The 20628-nt window shown below is 40.7% G+C and overlaps 3 protein-coding genes across 5 annotated transcripts in view; 1 reads left to right on the forward strand and 2 right to left on the reverse strand.

Moving 5' to 3' along the window:
* On the reverse strand, nucleotides 1-9043 carry LOC114445479 (cylicin-2-like). The gene is made up of 22 exons (XM_028420564.1): nucleotides 9026-9043; nucleotides 7857-7932; nucleotides 7225-7376; nucleotides 6954-7055; nucleotides 6500-6571; nucleotides 4955-5048; nucleotides 4765-4811; nucleotides 4617-4679; nucleotides 4356-4475; nucleotides 4141-4266; nucleotides 2782-2874; nucleotides 2342-2378; nucleotides 2190-2251; nucleotides 2053-2095; nucleotides 1833-1954; nucleotides 1578-1649; nucleotides 1292-1405; nucleotides 1136-1216; nucleotides 489-699; nucleotides 289-390; nucleotides 127-213; nucleotides 1-45 (listed from the first exon to the last, which is right to left on the reverse strand). The coding sequence occupies exons 2-19, from the start codon at nucleotides 7876-7878 to the stop codon at nucleotides 607-609; spliced, it is 1515 nt and encodes a 504-aa protein (XP_028276365.1). The 5' UTR covers nucleotides 7879-7932; nucleotides 9026-9043; the 3' UTR covers nucleotides 1-45; nucleotides 127-213; nucleotides 289-390; nucleotides 489-606.
* Nucleotides 8895-13442, forward strand: tp53i13 (tumor protein p53 inducible protein 13). Its single transcript, XM_028420563.1, has 9 exons — nucleotides 8895-9333; nucleotides 9440-9517; nucleotides 9812-9847; nucleotides 10343-10401; nucleotides 10533-10611; nucleotides 11107-11235; nucleotides 11307-11501; nucleotides 11579-12599; nucleotides 12710-13442. Exons 1-9 carry the CDS (start codon nucleotides 9232-9234, stop codon nucleotides 12814-12816), a joined length of 1806 nt encoding a protein of 601 aa, XP_028276364.1. The 5' UTR covers nucleotides 8895-9231; the 3' UTR covers nucleotides 12817-13442.
* Nucleotides 13404-20628, reverse strand: part of git1 (G protein-coupled receptor kinase interacting ArfGAP 1) — a 19684-nt gene continuing 12459 nt past the window's right edge. For 2 of the 3 annotated variants that reach the window (XM_028420561.1, XM_028420560.1), the window contains 6 exons: nucleotides 19768-20118; nucleotides 18541-18609; nucleotides 18175-18251; nucleotides 17778-17960; nucleotides 17378-17441; nucleotides 13404-17271 (listed from right to left, as the gene is read on the reverse strand). In XM_028420561.1, the coding sequence (XP_028276362.1) occupies nucleotides 17056-17271; nucleotides 17378-17441; nucleotides 17778-17960; nucleotides 18175-18251; nucleotides 18541-18609; nucleotides 19768-20118 (960 nt within the window). In that variant the 3' untranslated portion in view covers nucleotides 13404-17055. The remainder of the gene's footprint in view (nucleotides 17272-17377; nucleotides 17442-17777; nucleotides 17961-18174; nucleotides 18252-18540; nucleotides 18610-19767; nucleotides 20119-20628) is intronic. The other variant, XM_028420562.1, reaches the window with a different exon arrangement.

Raw genomic sequence — 20628 nt, forward strand, 5'->3', positions numbered from 1 at the left:
CTTGTCACTGCCACTGGAACTGTCAGATGATCTGGACCTCAAGTCCTGCTCAAATATAAAGCACAAAACCCTGTCATCTATGTTTTTTATTTAAAATAAAACAGAGTCACCTCCATTGAAAGCTACCTTCTTTTTGTCCTTCTTCTTTTTCTTCTTTTTGTCTTTCTTCTTCTTCTTCTTCTTATCATCTTCACTACTAGAAGATCCTGAGTCCTGTATATTTGGTAATTATTAGTTACTCACCTGGACATTAAGAAACATGGAAAAAACATATCCACATTATTTTACCTTTTTCTTGTCTTTCTTTTTCTTTTTCTTCTTATCCTTTTTCTTCTTTTTCTTCTTGCCATCATCACTAGAAGAATCACTGGAGGAGGAAGATGAAGAATCCTGGACAAAGAAACATTAAGGACACATCAGATATGTAAATATTAGAAATGAAGATCCCTAATATCAAAAACACAGGATGCAATGTGACACATTCTCACCTTCTTCTTTTTCTTGTCATTCTTCTTCTTCTTCTTTTTCTTATCATTCTTTTTCTTCTTTTTCTAGGGTAAAAAGACACAGTGAACTGTTCAGCAATTGTACAAAGGATCATTTTTATTAAAAAAAAATATGCATGTTGCTCACCTTGCCATCATCACTATCAGAGGAAGAAGAGGATGAAGATGAGCTATCATCAGAAGAGCTAGACTTCTATAAAGGACAGAAAGTATCCATTACTGATTATAATAACAATACATGTTCATTGATCATGTACTGTACTATATTCACCTTCTTATTTTTCTTCTTCCTCTTCTTTTTCTTCTTATCATCTTCACTATCAGATGATGAGGAAGAGGAGGATGAGCTGGAATCCTTTAAAGGAAGATTAACAAGATTCATTTGTGATGTCTGCAACATATGATAGATCCAATCACAAATCTAATAAGAAAACAGACACGAACCTTATCCTTCTTCTTCTTTTTTGTCTTCTTTTTCTTCTTCTTCTTCTTTTTATCATCTTCGCTGTCAGAAGAGGAAGATGAGCTGGAATCCTGAAAAAGAAAATCACCAAAAATGATTTAGTCTCAGTGGTGTCAGAGCCACAAAACAAACAAAAACATGAATACAGAATTGTCAGAACACAAACCTTCTTCTCCTTCTTCTTCTTTTTCTTCTTCTTCTTCTTCTTTTTCTTCTTCTTCTCATCTTCACTGTCTGAGCTGGAGTCCTGAAAAAAGAATCACAGAAATGATTAATTGATTTCAAATGCAACACAATAAAAACAGGTTTTGGCAAGACAGACCTTATCCTTCTTCTTCTTCATCTTCTTCTTTTTTTTTTTCTTCTTCTTTTTCTCATCTTCACTGTCTGAAGAGGAGCTATCAGATGAAGAGGAGGATGAGGAGCTGGAGGAGTGCTGTGGATCAGATCAAAAGTTTTGTTTGGATTAGAACACAACTCCTGCATCATTATACTAAACCAAAGAACATACACAACACACACACACACTAAACAAAACACATTTCATTTTGTTTGGATGATGCAATTTCATCATCATCATCAGAGACAATATTCACTGCTTGGTGTACCGTTTTCTTCTTTTTCTTCTTCTTCTTGTCTTTTTTGTCATCATCGTCGCTGTCTGAAGACGAGCCAGAATCCTGTTGCAAAACACAGTGCTCATGTTATAAACATTGCATCAGTACAGCTCAGAAATGATGCATTACTGTATCGTTATGATTATTCTTTGCCAATGTTTTGTTCGAGGTAAGAAAGTTACAACAGAGCCAGGTCACTGTATGTTTGGAGTGACTGTTGTTTCATAAGACATGCTCCTCCATTACCTTCTTCTTCTCTTTCTTCTTCAGCTTCTTCTTCTTCTTGTTGTCCTTCTCTTCACCTCCTTCTCCCTCATCATCACTCAGGCTGCCTTCCTCGATGCCCTCAGGAAATGCCTCTGCTCGCCCTGCTGGACAGGATCAGTATTACCACCAAAACAATGACACATTTTCCAAAGCTTTAGTTGCTGCTTGGTCTGCTTAAGCGTCAGAGATGATCACATACCAGCCAATGACGAAGAGACTATGGTTTCTTCTTTGGACTTAACCTGTCATGAAAAAAGGAACCAATGATATTCTTGTGTTTCTTCTGTGTGTGAGTGAGTGTGTGTGTAAATGCAAGTGTGTGTCTGTGTATTTCACCTTGTTAGCATCGTTAGCTTTCTTTTTGCCTCCATCAGCACTTGGTTCTGCGTTCTCTCCATCTGCAGAATCCAGTAGCACTTCATCAACAACACACACACCTTTGGTTGCCGTGACAACTATTGCCCATCTGTTATTCTGTTGAGTCTCACCTGCCGCAGCAGCAGCGCTGGGCTCACCCTCCTCATCCTATGAAAGAACAAACACAACCAATCACTGAAAAGCATTAGGTGAGGCGTCAATACAAACAGTAAAACTATAGTAAAAGTGGTAAATATGAATGTTGTAAAACTACTGCATTTGCAGAACCGGTCTAATGGTACAATAACTTGTAGAACCTGCAGTTGAACACTCAAAGTCTACAGCCCTACAGAACAGATAGTAGTTATTGCTAACAGGTCCTGACAGATGTGTGGTGCGTGCACTGTTCTAATGTCCCAGTTCCAGCAATCTGTAAATTCACACTTGTTTGCACAGGAAGTAAACATGTTGAGGATTAAAATGGGTATGTAAAAAAATAATTATTCATAATTCATATTTTCTCACACCCATGCCCTAAAAAAGGAAACATATAGTTTTATAAGAACTGTACCTTTTTCTTATCCTTCTTTTTCTTCTTCTTCTTCTTGTCCTTCTTTTTCTTCTTATCACTGTCACTGTCAGAGGATGAGGATGATGATGAGTCCTGCAACAATGAAAACATATTTATTTCAATTTGCCATGTCATGCAATATGTTCTACATACGAATAACTAAAACAGTGTCATAACAAATTGTATGTCTGCATAATAATGCATATGTGGCTGCACACTTCCCCATTATCTACATACATCCATCCATCCATTATCTGAAGCCAACTTGTCCTGCTATCTACATTCATAACAAATAATACCAACTGTGGCAGAAAGGGAGAGAGGAGAAGGTGCAGCTAAGCAGGAGAAGAAGGATGGGGGAGGGGTTAAATCAGGGCACACCTGGGAGCTGAGTTGGAGAGGTGACAAACAAAAGGCTGGAGCAGAGGAGCAGAGGAGTGAGAGTGGGGCTGGCAGAAAATTTGGAAATGGAAAAACTGTCTTGAATGGAAAACAAAATGAGGGAGAATGGTGAAAGCTGGGTGTAAATAGGAGTACTCCATGGTTGCATGGGATTGTTCTCCTATGGGGGGTCATTATCCATTGCTGTCATGGACCTGCTGGGTGTGGCCTCCCTCACCTCCATTTCACCAGTCACTGTCGGTTGATACACTCTCCTGGCTTCCACCATTTTGTTATTTTTCCTCTGAAGGCCTTTGACCCTCCAGTAACCACCTCACATTCATTCACACTCATCCCCAGAACTGAACATCCATACACACATCCACCCATTCACCTCCCCATAAACTAAGGACTATCTGTTGAAAGGACTTTTGGACTTCTCCTCCCTCCCTCCACACTACACCCTTGATAAATACGTAAACACATCACCAGGACTGTCTTGAGTTTTTAGTTTGAGATTTAATTAACGGATTTACTGGAATTTGTGTGTTTGCTTTGTTTGTTTTTTATCTGAGCCTTGGATAAGGGTTCCTGAGGAGGGTTTATTCTCCCAAAGACAGAGAAGAAGTTTAGTTTTTAGATTGCTAAATTCTATTCAACAGCCTGAACAGGCTTTATTATTAGCTTTGGACAATATCCACACCTCAGGCAGTGACATAGTTAGAAGTGACATTCAATCCTCTGACGTAAAACCAGCCAGTGGCTTCATTTTTGCAATTCCAGAGGTGGGTGTGTGTTTTTTTTTTATTATTATTTTATTTTGGATGATTATTATTTACATGTGCCTTATTAGAGAGAGTGATTCTTAGCTAGATAGCTACACATTTGTTTTCTATGTCTTTATGTCTTCCTTGTCTATCCCTGTGCTACACAACAGTTACAAGCTGCATGTAAGGAGCATCTTTGTCTTTGCTTTACCTTTTTCTTGTCTTTCTTTTTCTTCTTCTTCTTCTTCTTGTCCTTTTTCTTCTTCTTCTTTTTCTTTTCATCTTCACTTTCAGACGAAGATGACGATGAAGAAGAAAAGCTATCTGAAGAGGAGTCCTGTGAAAAAGGAATAATTAAATCAAATAGTATGATCATGTATGACCAGTGGTGTTCAAAATAAATAAATCACAAGAGTGACGCCCCACCTTCTTCTTTTTCTTCTTCTTCCCTTTCTTCTTCTTCTTCTTTTTCTCTTTCTTCTTCTTCTTCTTCTTTTCATCTTCACTGTCAGAGGATGAACTGTCAGATGAGGAAGAAGAAGAATCCTGAAACAGAAGAATTTGATATTCAATAACATAAAGATAAAAAGTGAAATTCATATATTCATGCTTTGTCATTTTCATGTATTATTTAATGATTTTTGCTGGTGCAGTTGTTGCATAATCTGCTTTATTAAAGTTAAACACCTTCTTTTTCTTCTTCTTCTTCTCTTTCTTCGTGTCATCCTCATCATCTGATGAGCTGGAATCCTGAGGCAAAAAAAGGGTGAACAAATTATAACAACAGATTTTACAGTGACAGGATGTTTCAAAGGTCGTCTGAGTTCACCCTCACCTGGCTCAGGCCTTCTGCAAAGTGGTGTTGTATTTGGCCATCGGGACCTTCATTCAATATATTGAAATGTTAATGTTAAAAGTAAGTTTTTAATCAATAAAACAAAATAAATATTGCATGTATTCTTATTTCAGGAGTTCTCACAGTAACAAATTAAACAGTGTCACATTAAAATATTGCTTTAACTTGCCAGCCTGAGATATGATAACACTGTCCCAGACGTACTCTTTCTTCTCATCCTTTTCCTTCTTCTTCTTCTTCTTCTTCTTCTTCTTCTTGTCATCCTGCAAGATAACACTGAATATAAATGTGTTCATAGTTGCAGTGAATTGTGTGTGTACACATGCAGGGAACGTGTTTGCAAAGTGAATGTTGTGTTTACTTATGTCAAGCTCCGTCTGACTGTGTGGTTCTTAATTATTCTGCCTTTATGACAAACAGATAACAAATATCATAGAGATGCAGCCAAAACCAACATGCAAGGAATGACATGTTGGCACAGGGAATGCTGCATATGGTAAACGCAGCACTGTATATGCATGGACAGAGGTAACTATAAGCATGACCACAAATGCATTCAAATATTCTGAAGAGATGTTCTAGGATGTTCTTACACTTTATAAATAACATATGACTTTATGAGTAGCTGTGTGAGATAGAGGGTAATTCAACTGACTGGGTGTGTTCCCCTCCTGTTAGATACTGTGTGCTATCAGATACACACGATTATGAGCCACCGCCTGTTCCTCTGGCTTTCTTTGTCTTAAAAGCTTTCACAACCTGAGTCACTCACTTTTCACTGAGTCACCTGATTTTCTGCCCAAACAACACCCAAAAAAACAAAAAAGAGCACTGTGTGTTTTACTGCATTCCTTGAAGGGAAATATTACAGAAGTGGACAAGACTGGAAATTTTTGTTTTTTTTGGTTACTTCAAGAGCTGCAACTGTTAACAAAGGATTCCTGAGGAGGGTTTATTCTCCATTTTGCCCAAAGACAGAGAAGAAGTTCAGTTTTTAGATTTCTAAATTCTATTTAACAGCCTGAACAGGTTTTATTGTTAGCTTTGGACAAATATCCACACCTCAGGCAGTGGCACAGTTAGAAGTGACTTTCAGTCCTCTGACGTAAAACTGTGCTGTTAGCCAGTGGCTTTATTTTTGCAATTCCAGAGAAAAGATCTCAAAAGGATTAACATGAACAACACTGCAGTCTTTTTAACTCATTTCACACACATTCTAAATCGAGAGCGGGACACACATTGTTTAGTAAAGCATCAATATGGCTTCAATCAGTAGAGACTGTGTAGTCGTGACTAAGGAAGGTGTGTGATGACAGCAGCATGTGAATATTATGTTAGAGCAAGGCAGGAGAGACATGGGATTGCTATAACCGCTATTGACAAAAAAAGACAGTTTAACTTAATAATTCTGCACATTCAAATCAACGTAATCCACATTATTAGGTTCCAGTTTAGTTGCTGAGGATGCTGCAGTGGGTAAGTCATCCTTCTGCTAATCATGCTAAGATCTGATTGCTGTGTGTCTGGCAAAGGATTTAAAAATCTCCACACTATTTGAAATAAATATGATTTGGGTTAGGGTTGGAATATGTATTTTTGCATGAGGCTGAGTCGACCTCTGGCTGTTTCACCGAGGATCAAATGATCTAAAACATGTCAATAGTTTCACATATGGTTAACAAATCCTTGATCAGCACACTGATCTGCAACCTACCTCACTCTCACTGTCTGAGGAGCTACTAGAGGAAGAAGAGGAGGAAGAGGAGGATGATGATGAGCTGGAGTCCTGTGGAGAAACAGGCAGGAGAGTTATTGCTCAACTGTGTGGATACATTGACCAAGTTTATTTATGCTCCTTTGTTGGTAAAAGTGTTAAATGAGACTAAAAATTGATGAGTCACTACACACGCTGTGTAGCGGGGCTTTGTCATAGGCACTTGAGGGGGGGTGTAGCTTGCAGCAGAAGGGAGGGGAAGAGAAGACTGCACTTCCTTCTTCTGTCTCAGGACAAAATTCATGATTTCTCACACACTCGGCTTCTGCGCCAGCGACACCCTAAAGTTGCCACAGAATCGACTGACTTCTGATTTTATTTAATCAGACAAGGGAAGAGTATAGATTGTCCCAGCTGTCCCACTTTCCATCACTGAGCTTTGAGAGACCCTTACTTTCTTCTTCTTCTTCTTCTTTTTCAGCTTCTTTTTCTTCAACTCCTTCTTGCCAATACCCTCGTCTTCACTGTCTGAAGAGCTATCAAATGAATACATCTCCTAGGAAGAAGTGTTAGAAAGCAGATAAGATATAAGATAAGAGATAAGAAAGCAGATAATACTAATTACTTAATTAATTACAGAAACAGCTAGATTTGTATCATTCTATCATAAATTAAAACTACTGAATAATAGAAAGGGAATAGATGCACTGTGTCCTCCTGCTCACCAGTTCATCTCCTGTTCCTGTGTGTCCAGGCTGATGCTTGTCTCCCTCTGTTTTGGCTTGTTCTGCAGGCTCTACCTCAGCGAGGGGGTGCAACCCACCAGGAGGGAACACTGTTGGCAGCAGGACCCCTGCAGTGCCCGCTCCACCTGGAGCTAAAACGGATAAGGAATTAGAGGTGTCGAGGATCAGCTGATTAGGCAGCCCATTTCACTGATGCCGAATGAATAAAAACAAGTGAGAACATGGTGTGACTGTACTTCCTTATTATCCCACTTGCTTAACAGTCAGGTTAAAACACAGAGGAATACAAACTAAATAGTAAATCAATTGAACAGTGCCTCCAGATTGATTACTTTTTCATGCCCGTAGTTATAAATCCACTCAGTAACCTAACTATTGTGATGCTGCAGAACAGCATCACACCCCTAACAGCAGAGGGAAAAAACAAACCCTTTGTTTTCTAAAAATAGGTTTCAGAAGTAACAGTACAGCCTTTGTAACACAGTAAAAAAAGATTAGTTTTCCCTGAATAATTTGGCTACTCAATTGAAGACACAAAGTTAAATCACACATACGCTTGAAATTTTTTTTAAAAATGAATAGAGAATAAATCACTGCTATAAACAGCAAACCTCTGGGGGGCGTGGACTCCATTTAGGTCCAGACTTCTCCTCTGTCCAGGAGCCAGGTCTCCTCTGAAAGCCACACCTGTGCAGTTTTATAAAAAGGTGTGGGAAGATATCAAGTAGTAGAGAATCAGAGACACTTCCTTTAAAAAGTTTCAAACTAAAGCTCACATTAGAAAAAAATACTCACCATTAATATAAACATGTCCTTATGTGTGCGATGTCTAGTGTTTTCATTCATACATTATGTGTGCTTTCTGATACAGTGATTGTTTGTATGCATTTCTTCGACATAATATTTGATCAGTTGGTTTTATTTTGAAAGCAGCAAAGGTTCAGTACATTGTACTGACTGTACTGGTGATGTGGGCCCTGCCTTCATGCAGGTAAGCTGGCAGGTGTCAGCAGGTAATGCCTGTTTTACGGCCTGTGGTTTTAAGAAGCCTGCCTGCAGTGTTTGTTTATAAGAAAATAAATGTATTGTGCAGAGAAGGAAAGTTTTGTAAAGAAACATTTTTTGTTTTATTTTATGATCTTTTATTTACGTATGTAATTATATTTTACAGGTTTTCCACTTTTTTTTTTTTCTTACAAATTCTGTATGAAATAAATAAAAGCATCTACAATAGATAAACATAAGCACTGATCTGAAACCTTTATTAACACTGTGTCGCCTCCTAGTGGGCACTTACAGTCAATATATATTTATATATCAAATATACATATAAATATACGCGTATGTTTTATGTTCCTTTACAGCTTCCGTAGAGTAAATTCACCCAGAAGCACCAGAGACTCAGATACACCGGAAGTGGAATTTATCATACATACACAACATTTCTGAAACAAACTCGTGCACACAAATTAAATTAAATAATATAACAAAAATAATACTGAATTATACATTACTACACAATGTTATTTGAATATTTTTCTTTGACTCAGAGTCAAGAAACGTAGAGAGAAGCATAAGATCACTCATGTAGAAAGTTCGACGACAATCGGTATTATTTTGAAATTTCAAAGGAAGACTGTAAACATGTTATGTAACTTAACAGTTGTACGCTGGCGAATGAGTTATGGAAGTAGAAAACTTTTATTTTTTACGTTATGTCTGCGTTAAATGCCGATAAGGTAACTGTATAATGTAGAAGCATTAGCTAACGTTAGCTTACCGTGGTGAGGACAGCTGATATCTGCCGCGGCGTGGTTACCTTTTTACTCCACATTTTCACCGCACATCTGTTATGGAACTTTGCCTAAGGAATATGGTGTTTTTGCTGTAAAAAATGTCATTTCTCTGTTAGTCCCTCTGCGGACAGAAGACTAAAGGAAAGCTATGACAGCTCGTTCACGCTTAAATGACTGACTGGGCTTCACCATGCCGAACCAAACGACGTCCCCGCCGCTGACAGTAACTCTACTCGCCGCGCTGTGGGTCAGTTTGAGTCGGTGCGGTGGATCAGGATGCGACAATGGAAAAGTACTGTCTTTATATACCTGTTGATGTGTATGGCGCTGAGTTTTTTTGTTATATTTACTGTTATTAATGAGTCGTTATAATAAAGTTCCTTGTGTTTGTGCGATAGCTCTCTTTGGACATGGACCTGCCTGTGGATGCTCTTTACTGGGACTGTGCAATGTCTACCTGGCCAGAGTCTTTTCAGGTAACCATGGCTACAACAGACCTCACCTTCATCATCTGTGTTTTACATGATCTCCAGAGAGTCAGTGGCTCAGATGGGTGGGGTGTGTTACAGTACACTGGGTGTCAGGAAGTTCAAACAATGGGAAAGCAATTGTTGCGATAAACCCTGAACATCTGGGACTGCCTGTCATATAAATCAGCTCCAAAAACTATTCTTGACAAACATAATCACCTCACAACCGCACATTGATCGTGTTTTGTATTGATTTGTCAGCAGTTTAACTTGTGTTCACTCTGTGTTTACTATCTACAGAAACGTCAGAGTATTGACACTGTGTATGATCCTGAGGTGAGTAAACTATTTTGTCAGCTGCTATCTTTATAGCAGTTCCTCCCAACCTTTGCCCTCTAAACACAAATGTCATCTTAAATTACAAGTAACAGACCTGGACAGATCTGCAACAGCACAGATACAGTAGTAGTAAAAATAGGACTAAATAAAATAAATTACAGTATAAAGTAAAACCACCAATAAAGGATACAACAGAGTTAAAATAAGATACCATATCACCATGTTAACAGATATTGCACAGATGATAGGAGTGGTTTGTTAACTATACATAGTGCATCAAGAAAATAAATAAATATTGTATTGTACAATGTGGTGTAGGAATATTGTTGCTGTTGGGTACAGTTTTCAAGAAAAAAAAAGTCCAATTGACTTGCTTCAACCTTCTGAATGTAAATGACCTGGATGACTGAGAATCTTCATCAACATATTATTCAACAAGTCTAATTATATGGCTATTAAAACCTAATATGACCCAATTTCTTCTTACTGCAGCCAGCCAGGCAGATATGCATGGATACATCTATCTCCTACAATCAGAACATTCCCAACAGGTAAGTGGAGTCAGAGAATTCATCCACTGTCCTCTTGGATTCAGTGCATTGTTATACTGTAGCAAAGACATGTAATTTAGTGCAACAGAAGGGCCCTTAAAGACACTAAACTGTGTTTTTATGTGTTGTAGTGGCGCATACAGACCAGTAAGTGCAGAGAGTGGAGAGTACTTGTACTGTCCTCCTCAGCGGTGGCTGAATAATTTGCACGTAAGTTTACAAAATGCCGCTCCTGTTCCTGTCTCCTCTTTCACATTCTTTTCTGTATTCAGTGCAGCAAACTGATAGACCTTTACATAACAATGAAAACTTTTAGTCTTTACTACACATATTATACGAGGCTGGACAGACATTTTAGAAACTTCAACTTGACTGTATGGTGGAAAGAACTCTGAGGTGGTAAAAACTGAAGTGACACAAATAGTGTATTGTTTTCATTCAGCTTAAAATAAGAGTAAACAGGGAAGTCTGTCAGCACTTGCTGTGTTCTCTACTTGTTTGGACTCTTAGTAGCAGAGCTTGCTCTAAACCAAGATTTGCTTGAATTTAACAAGGATTTAACAAACCGCATTAGGCTGTTAGTGGGCCATTGATTATGTAACATACTGGTCGTGTGCTACGATTGAATGCAATGTTTATATTACACCATAACATCATAACATCATGTCTTAGTGGTAAGGATTAATGATCTTTGATGATTTCCAGCATGGAGCTACTGTTTTGCTCTACCATCCCTGTGCACCGCACCACGAGCACCACCTCCTGTCCAGCTTGGTCCGCTCATGTCTGTCAGATTACATCATTACCCCACATCCACAGCTCAATAAACACATGGTGAGAACCAGCTTCTATTAGTTTTTGACCTCCTCAAGCAAGATTGTGATTGAATTTTTCTCTGTGTTTAGCCACTAGCTTTTGTGTCCTGGGGTCGCACTTTGGAGCTGTCCAACACAGCAACTTCAGACATCTGTGATTGGCTGAGAGAGACCACACAGACCAAAAGAAATACATCTGACAGTGTGAGTGCTAGAAGGAGATACAACCTGCTGTTGACCCGACCTGCAGGGCTGCACACACAGGAACAATCAACAACACTGAAGGTTTGTTTCATTTGTCAATTTGATGCTTATTAGAAGCAACACCAACATTTAAGTGTATGTGTACTGTATACATCTAGGATTCTCTGAGGCAATGCTGTGAGCAGACCATCTCTACTCTGCTAAGTGCTACAGAGACTGAACTGGAGCCAAGCATGAAGATGGAACATCTGAAACAAATTACAGGCAGAGAAAAAAGCAGGCAGATAAGAGCTGCAATTAGAGGAAACCAGGTGAATATTCAGGGAGCTGATACAACATCAAAAAATAAAAGTATTTTAACCAAATCAAATAACAGAACCGTCTCCCAAAGGACAGGCAGTTTCAGCACTCTTGGACCATCAGCTGCTTCTCCTCTAATTCTAAGGGGAGCTTCTCAGTCCATGGTCCCAAATCAGGGCCTAACACCCAGGCCCACACACAGAACTGATTCATTAGGATTTGTAACTTTTCCATCTAAGAAAGGCACGCTAATGCAGCCTAACCTCAAAAACCCAAATAGCTTTGCTGAGATAGATGTGGTAAAGAGTGTACAGAATCCTGAAGCCCTGACTCCCAAAGATACAGACTCAATCAAACAGAAAGACAAAGACTCAAATAAAGACAGTGTGAAAGTGAATGAGTTGAAAGAGAAGCATGTTGATAAGAACCATAAAGCAGAAGGCAAGATAAAGCACAACGAAGTAGTACAGGTAAAAGAAAGAGAGGTGGAGCATAAGCAATTACACAGTGGAGCACACAACAAAAGCAAAAAAAGTAGTTCTGATTCAGTTTCCGAATCCCACTCAGAGTCTCACCCACAGCAAAACCCACAGACAGCTGGCAGCAGCCAGGCTAACAGCCGAGACTGTGACAGCTGCAAAGCAGGTGAACACTGCGACTGCACCAAAGCCTCAGGACCAGAGGCCCGATTTGTTGTTGTGAATAACGGGTTGCTGAGGACACCCAGGACAGATGAGGCGGCGTGGGCAGCAGCAGCACTGGGCTTCCTGCTGGTTCTCCTGACACTGTCAGTGCTTCACACGCGCCTGTACCGCTACTGGAGGACATCACCTAGTCTTTATTGGCACGATCCACGGCAAGACTATGACAGTGTTGCAGGTGGGTGGGTCACACTGACCGTTCTTCTTTAGCCAACAAGCCATTCTTCCTTTTTATCTATATTCACTAACAACATATTTAACTATTTGTTTGCCTGCATGTCTTTTCAGATGTGATCCGCAGGAGGTTGAAAATTGCCAATAGAAGGCGGAAAAGGGGTAGAAGACAGGAGTGTGCTCTCCTGCCAAGCTCCTCCAGCTCTGATGAATATCCATAGGAAAAATAAAGGAAGGATCCCCAAGACTATTAAGAATGAGGTCTACATGTGAGTGGATCCAACAGAGAACAAGAAGGATGGTGTGTACCGGTATATATCGGGTCCATCTTGTACCTACAGCATGCTGTTTACCTGACAGAACTGAACTATTTTTTTATGAGCAGGCAACCCTCAAACATCAAAGAATGCTTCCAAAACTGTATTCTGTTTTCATAAGTAGTCTTACAGTAATATTTTGCTTTTAAAGGTTTTGTCTTGAAGAATGAGTTACTATTGAAGGGAACACTGTGTGCAGTTCTTTTAATGACAGATTACACCTCCATGTATGCGATCAGTCAAGGGGATAAAAACTGATAGAAGTGCAGATTTTGGGGAATCGTGCTACCAAACAATGTAAGTAACCCAGCATGGATTCCTTTTGATGGAAGAAAGGTAATGATGTTTGGGAAGTAGATGAAGTAAAAAAAGTAGGATAATCTAGTTAAGAGTTTAGGTACCATTGTCTCAACTGAAACTGATTCTTAAACAGCTAAAGACACTGTTTCTGAAAGTCCATACACAAAGAACATAAATGCAGACCAACCATGGACAATTAAATTGTTTTATTATTTTATTACAAATGTACAGCTTATGAGTTTCCATTACGATTGACCTTTTTAAGTCATTGTTTTCTCTACTTTATACAGTTTTCAACGTCTTCTGTCAAAAGATATCTCTCCCACCCATCTCCCAAAGTGTAGAGCTGTGAAGAAACACAGGGACAGCAACAGTACAGGCCACAGTGCACTGCCATAGCTGAGACTCAGAAGTGTATGTGTGTATAATTTTGGTTGTAATGTTTGTACTTGTGCATGGCTTGGTCCAACCGATAAGTTCTGGGTACGTGTCTGATGTTTGTATGTGCTAAATTCAAGACAATAATGAAGGGGTGTTAAAGTCTGTCAAGTGTGGCATGAACTGACGGAAGATTTAACATTCACACTAGAGGCACCATACGTAGTGTCCACTAACTCAGGGAAGGACTAGGCCATGTGCGTTTTTAGACCCTCGTCCTGCCGTTTTGAGATGACTGTAGTGCTAAGCCCAAGTGCGCTTCAGACCTTTCCCCATTTTCCTATCCCAAATCAAATCCTGCATCCTGCACCTAATGTACTTGAACTAAGACCTTTGGGAGAGTGCAGTACATACTGTGGATCCTACTTCACCCAGCTGGTGTTTTTGAAAATAGTGCAACTAAGACCATATTGTTAAGTAATCACATAGACTAGTCTCATTCTCACACGTCACATCCTGTGGACTGGATTCTAGTAGGACCATTAATATGTACAATATTACTACGAAAGAAGCTAATACCACAGCATAACCATATGGACAAGACATCTACAAGTACATCAGGTGTCAAGATTTAAGAGCTGAATGAAGATTTGGTAAACAGAGCTCATAGCCTGAAGCACATTTAGGCCAACAAATAGACATAAATATCTAACAAACATAACCCTAACATATAGCTTAATATAAAATATAGCATGAAAATATATGTTCATATATATAGCTCTACTCTAAAACTTGGGCAATCATGATTGAAGGGACAAGCTTCTCTACTGGCCCCTGTGTTTGTGTATGTGGAAGTATTTTTGTAGTATCAGCAGTCAGTATGAGATGACTGTAACTCGACCAGTCAAACAGGAGATGATGATTATGTGCAAAGGCAATATCAAACAATGATACATTTCAAGAGTCTTCTAGACATGATTCAATGCACAATCCGAATCCCCCACGCTCACCCCAACAGGGATATATGTGCAATGATGTGAACACAGACAAGAGTTTCAAAGTAATGATTGAGAGAGAGAAAAAAAGAAAATCTACCCATAAATTAAAGTGGACTGAGAAGTGCTGAAGGTGGTTTGGCATTAGCTCAAATTGTTGAGAGTTAATTATGGTCTAATTGCTTCTTGTTAAAAGGCAGCAATACAAGACAAAATCTGAGATGCAACTGCTGTTCCATCTCATCCTTCACTGGTTTATGTGAATAAATAAATGTGCAGGTGCCTTCTGAGTGTGACTACAAAAGAGACTGATGCAAGATCAACAATTAAAGCCACAAACACTCTGAGGGAACCAGCGGCAGAATCACTATAGAAGCATTTGAGGTGAATCTAAACAAAGAGTGTCCTCCTGGAAACTAGGAAGGACTTATTAGATGTCATCTGAAGTTTTTATTCCAGATGTGACCATATTTGTTCAGCACAGTACAACGAGCTTTAAACGTTCAGTAGGCTAAGTGCGCTAAAGAAAAAAAAATACATATCTTTGTTCCCAACACTGTCTCTTGTTGGCAGAGGTCAGAGACAGAGAGCAAGAAGTGACAACTTCTGTGGCCAAGATCAGCAGGCCATGACAGAATTGGCATATTGGCTTGATTGTGCTTGCCAAACAGTCCCGGTAGTGAATATAATAGATGGCAAACTAAATCGAGCACACTAAAGGTGGCTAAATCCATTTTAAAATAGTGTATTTTCTCCCATTAAAAATGCAGTAAGAGTGTTTCGGCATGTGTACATTCCAGGTTGCCAACATCAGGTGCTTTCCACAGGTCTACTTAAAGCTTCACTGCAACATCCATTAATGGGACTCAACATTTGCCAACATGCATGTAAATAATAACTAATGTGTAGTATAAGCACACGCACCCAGGTAGATAACATTTATACTGTTTTTGAGCAAGATTGGGGTTAATCCTGACTCACAAACAAGACCATAAATGTTTTTAATTATTCTGTTTGGCACCAAGAAAATGACAATGAGTCAGATTCTGAGATGATTCCACTGGCTCTGTTTACATGAGGAAAACTGCAAAGTAAATCAGAAAGACAACTGAGGATTCTTAAAGAGTATTTTGATCCAGGTCCTGTCATAATGCACCAAAGGGTTTAACCCCTCTTCTCCCACTCGCCTTTGGCAACTGTTCAACCCCTTGGCCACAAGACATGTCACAACATGAAAACTGTCACCCAACAAGCGGATGCTTGGGAAATGTTGAGGACCATTTCACAATTTTTTTTCCTGTGCATGTTTTAAATCCCAGTAAGAGGTTGACACATATTCCCAACCTGTCTCCCTATTCCACTAAATAAGAATCATATTTGAGACAATGTAATAAACATACATAAATCAAAATGACAGTCAGTAAAATTATCAATACAAAAAACAATAGGCATGATAACCAATAACATTAAATCACAATTATTCCAGTGTAAGTGTTTTTGTAAGTCAGTAAAAAATAATGTCCTTAGAGGTGCAAACCAAACTGATCTGCAGGTTGATAAAGAAACAAATGACAGGAGAAGAAAGAAATGAAAACATGCCAGATCATGCTGTGTACCACTAATGATAGGGGAGAAGTTAGTGACTTGGAGCCTTCCCCCCTGCAAAAGTTAATCCAGGGTCTGTAGTGTCTGAGAGCCCGGGTAGGGTGTGGAGTAGGGTGCAACTAGATGGGTTCTGGAGGGAGGGGGTTCGGGGTTTGCTTCGGTGCACCGCAAGCTCATCCTGCCTGGGATGACGTAAGGGACAAAAGGAACTCATTTCAGGATGGAGGGACAAGAGGGTGGGACGTCAGAGTGGAAAGGAGAAGTGGACGGACGGAGACTGGCATGGAGACTGTTGTGGTTGGTCTTTTCTGCTTTCCTCTCCCACAGCATGTGTTACCTCCCTCCCCAGTTGGGATAAACAGGGAGAGGGAGTAACGACGAGTGGCAAGTGAGAATAAATAAAGCAGTAACATTTCAGGATCCTGTTCACTGTACATTGCCACCATTGTTTTGCGTATCACAGTTTCAGCGGTTAACTATACACTTCTGATTGCAGGGTTGTAGTTCCCATGTTGGATCCTTTCACTCATTCTTCCCTTCCCTACTTTCTCTTCCACCCTGGTGGAATTACTCCTTTTTCGGTTCATTGTAGTGTTTATATTAAACAATCAACTGTCTTTGCTTACATCTGATTCCTTTCCATGCATCTTTCAAACTCTTCATTCTTCATTTTCTTGTTTTTCTTTTCCTTCTCATGTCTATCACACTCCCAGTCACCCCGTCCCTCATCGTCCCGTCTATGGTGTGATCAGATGTTCCCTCTTTCCCTCTGTCCTGGAAACCCCTCCTATCCTTCTTAAACCACCCATGCATTGATCGTGTCTCTCTCTCTCCACTTCCCTCTCCATCTACACGATTTGGCGGGTCACTGTTTCTTCTCACGTGTAGTGATGGTGACCAGTTGCTTGGCAGCCTTGGCGATGTCGTAGGCGCACTGGATTACCTGCTGAGTGAGGAGCTGGTAGTCCACTGCAGGGGCCCCGGGCTCTGAGGGTGCAGCCTTACGGCACTCCACCTGCAACCTTGAGGCACTAGATGCCAAGAGGCGAAGAGAGCAGTGGACCGCATCCAATGCTGGCCGCTAGGGAGAAATTTAAAGAAACAGAACTCACCTCATGTTGAGGAGGGAACTAAAGGTAACAATACTAAGACAGAAAAAAAGAAAAAAAAATGTTAAAAGGGCTTACTTTGGGAAAGAGTGAAGCCATCTCTGTGACAGCAGCATGGATCTTCTCAGAACATGGAACAAAACTGAAGAAAGAAGTTGCACAATTAAAAGTGTCTACTGCTATGTGTAACCATGAGTGCATATTTTATTTGGCATCCCAAGAGGGGCTTGTCAGCTAGGTGGTATATATGCACGGTGTAGGCAGTAAGGAGGTACACACAAAGACAGTTTTGGTGATAAGGGAGGTGAGGCAGGAAGTGGGAATGTTTTGGTGCCTGGTGCTTAATGTTCCTGTGACTTCTCAATGTGTTAATCCAATCAGGAGGACGAGCATGAATATAAATAGTGATTTTTCTTCCACAGCAGAAAATATATTTCAGTGTCACCTTATGCGTCTCTCTCTGGCATCTTTCACCCACCTGTCATGTTTGAACTCCTGAGCAGCCCTGAGCAGCTCCTGGATATTCTTGGTCACCTGCTCAGTCTTGAGTATGACATCCTCTGTGCACGGTAGGGTTGGGTCCGGCTCGCCTGCATCCACAACCCCACCACCACCCTCCTCAGTCTCACCTCGACCTTCTTCCTCACTGCTGCGACCCATACTGGAAAGGGAAACACATGAATACACTTTAATTTACACCTTGAATCAAAGATAGCCGGTGGCGATCACTGATGACACTTGACACTCCACTGCAGTCAACCAACAGTCACTCTGCTCTTTGTGTGATAAGAAAATAAAAAAATGTGAAATATTTCTTTAAAAAAATCTCTATAAACACATGCTTTTCTTCATAACCACTTGTAGGGAAAACTGACCTTAGTGACACGTCATATGTATGTGTGTTGTCATAGTCGCTGTCAGTGCCACTGCCATGTTTCTCTGCTTTAGGGACCTGGGGAGGGAAGCACAGCAACATCCCAGGCACAATTATCACATATGCCAAGTTCATGTACTGCTCACAGTTTCTTCCACTTAGATGTGATGCGAGTCCACTATATAAATACAAAAGGAAATACTTTGGTTTTCGAACATTTGGCATTAGTACGTTTAAACAGGAAGTGAGATTAAAAGATGATTGAGGATTAGGGTCAATAGTACAAGTTCCAGCAGTGTTTGTTGGAGCCTGAATGAGCTGACTACAAGAAAAAAGGCAATGAAATACCAAAACAGTGACAGCTTACCATGTATCTGCCCATCTCAGTTGATCCAGACAGATGCTGGCCACCATACGGTGCTGGACCCTTCCTTACCTGGGGAGTCAGAACAACACAAGGATGGAAGAGGGAAACAGAGATGGAAGAAGAGAGAAGCACATGGAAAAAGAAATGAAAGATTATCAGAAAGAGATGAATTATGAAAAGAGCAGGGAAAAAAGGAGTGCAGGGACAGAGAGAAGAAATGCTTTTATAAACAGCAGAAAAACAGGATGAGCGAGCCAATGAGAGCAGTGCCAGATCAACTCAGCAGCTCACCCATCATCCCATCAACACCACATGCCTGTTTGGTTTTGTAACAAAGACATTTTAATACTGTAATCTAAACTGTTGATTAACTTCTATGCATCACACAACAGCTAAATAACACTACCCACATTCACAAATGTTAAGCTCTCTAAATACTATAATGCATAATAAGCTAAACTGATACATTGAGGGAGCGTACAAAACTACAAGATGAAATGAAAACTATGCAATGACAGACAGAATGCTTACATCCAGAGGATGCACGGCTGAACTGCAGTGAGCGAGGGACAGACAGGTGAAGAGGCAGACAGAAAAACAACAGACAAACAGGTAAAACTTTGTGTAATGAGATGGTGAACTAGAGGCAGACTTGTCGTCTATGGAGGTCTCCATGAAACAGAGGAGGGCTGACTGCGGAATTAAAGTGTGTCTTAATATGGTAGCTAAACTGCTTAGTTGATTGTCTGCAATAATAGAAGCCTAAAACATTCAATTTGTGTTTTCCATATTTGTCTTGTAAAACAAAACTGAATTTCCCTTTCTGTATATGTGTGTGTGTGTGTGTGTCAGTTCACATGCAAAAAATGTCAAAGGGTTCAGAGCAGGCTAGAGAGCATCATTACCAGAACAGAATAGATAAAAAAAATCCTTCATCTTTCTCCTTGAGGTCACACTTATGCACTAAATCCTTTGAGGCATTCTAAGGTCAAATAAATTTTGGTTGCACGACAAAACAACTGGGGGGTGGGGTGGGGTGGGGGGTGGTGTCGTGCACAACTGGACCTTTCAAAGAGAAGGACTGGGAACTTAGATGCAGGGAAAGAAAAGGTCAAATAGAAGGATCAGGATTGGGCTAGTACCCATTAATGAGGTCAAACACAGCCACCAGGGCCACCAGAAGGAAGGTGGGAAGTGGCAAGGGCCCGGGGAGGGAGTCTAACTTACGCTGGGTGTGTTGAGGGGCTGCAGGCGGGCTGCCAGGGAGTCCAGGGCTGGGGGACCATGGGCTGTGGGACCAGGGGCTGCCCCTGGTTCATACATTGAGAAGGCCTGCCGTTCTCTCCGGTGGGGATGGGAGTGGGGGGTGACCGAGGAGGGCACAGAGAGCCCCGGGGTGTCCATTCCTGGGCCAAACCCACCCAGTGCCCCTCCACCTATTCCTCCTCGCATCCCACCCCCTGGCCAGTGTCCTCCTCCTCCCCCTCCACCACCAGGCCCCCCTACCCCATGGCCAGCTGCCCCCCCAGCCTGCTGGCCCCCCCGTAATGCACTGTTCTCTGTCTGCATCCGGGTGATCTACAGGAGAGGAGGAAGGGAGCAGGTAGGGATGAGAGGATGGAGGGAATAATGAAGGGAAGCAAACAGGGAATTGAAAGGGAAGGGGGGGGGGGGGTCAACTGAATAGTCAAAAACAAGCTCACATAATTACAGGTTCAGTACAAGGCTCATACAGGGCTTCATATATCAACTCAAATAAGTACTGAGGGTATGATGGTAAATACATTTCAATAAGCAGGGATTAGCCAGGGTGGAGGGCAACATACCTGTATAGATACACGGGTTGCATTCAAGGTTCAGCAAGGGGAAATTAAGGGATCTGTGCTGAGAGACTACCACCTAATATGGCACAGCAGTGTATGTACCTGAGTGTTTGCTTGTGCAAGTCTGCTGAATCTTCACTAAATCCTCACTCAAGCGACAACAAGAACACATGAATGAAACATGGATCACATAAAGCTGGTGCTGGCAGCCGTTAATGAATACAATGTGCTACATGACAATGACAGGGCAACCAAAATTAGGGAC

The sequence above is a fragment of the Parambassis ranga genome, chromosome 13, assembly GCF_900634625.1.
Source record: "Parambassis ranga chromosome 13, fParRan2.1, whole genome shotgun sequence".
Taxonomy (NCBI): Eukaryota; Metazoa; Chordata; class Actinopteri; family Ambassidae; genus Parambassis; species Parambassis ranga.

Coding starts and splice junctions, on each gene's coding strand:
- LOC114445479 (XM_028420564.1), bottom strand. CDS start 7,878: ATGGAGTCCACGCCCCCCAGAG. Junction 1,955..2,052: donor AGTCTCTTCGTCATTGGCTG/GTATGTGATCAT, acceptor CCTGTCCAGCAG/GGCGAGCAGAGGCATTTCCT. Junction 1,406..1,577: donor AGAAGAAAAAGAAGAAAACG/GTACACCAAGCA, acceptor TCTGATCCACAG/CACTCCTCCAGCTCCTCATC.
- tp53i13 (XM_028420563.1), top strand. CDS start 9,232: ATGCCGAACCAAACGACGTCCCCGCCGCTGACAGTAACTCTACTCGCC. Junction 11,236..11,306: donor CACAGCTCAATAAACACATG/GTGAGAACCAGC, acceptor CTCTGTGTTTAG/CCACTAGCTTTTGTGTCCTG. Junction 11,502..11,578: donor AACAATCAACAACACTGAAG/GTTTGTTTCATT, acceptor GTATACATCTAG/GATTCTCTGAGGCAATGCTG.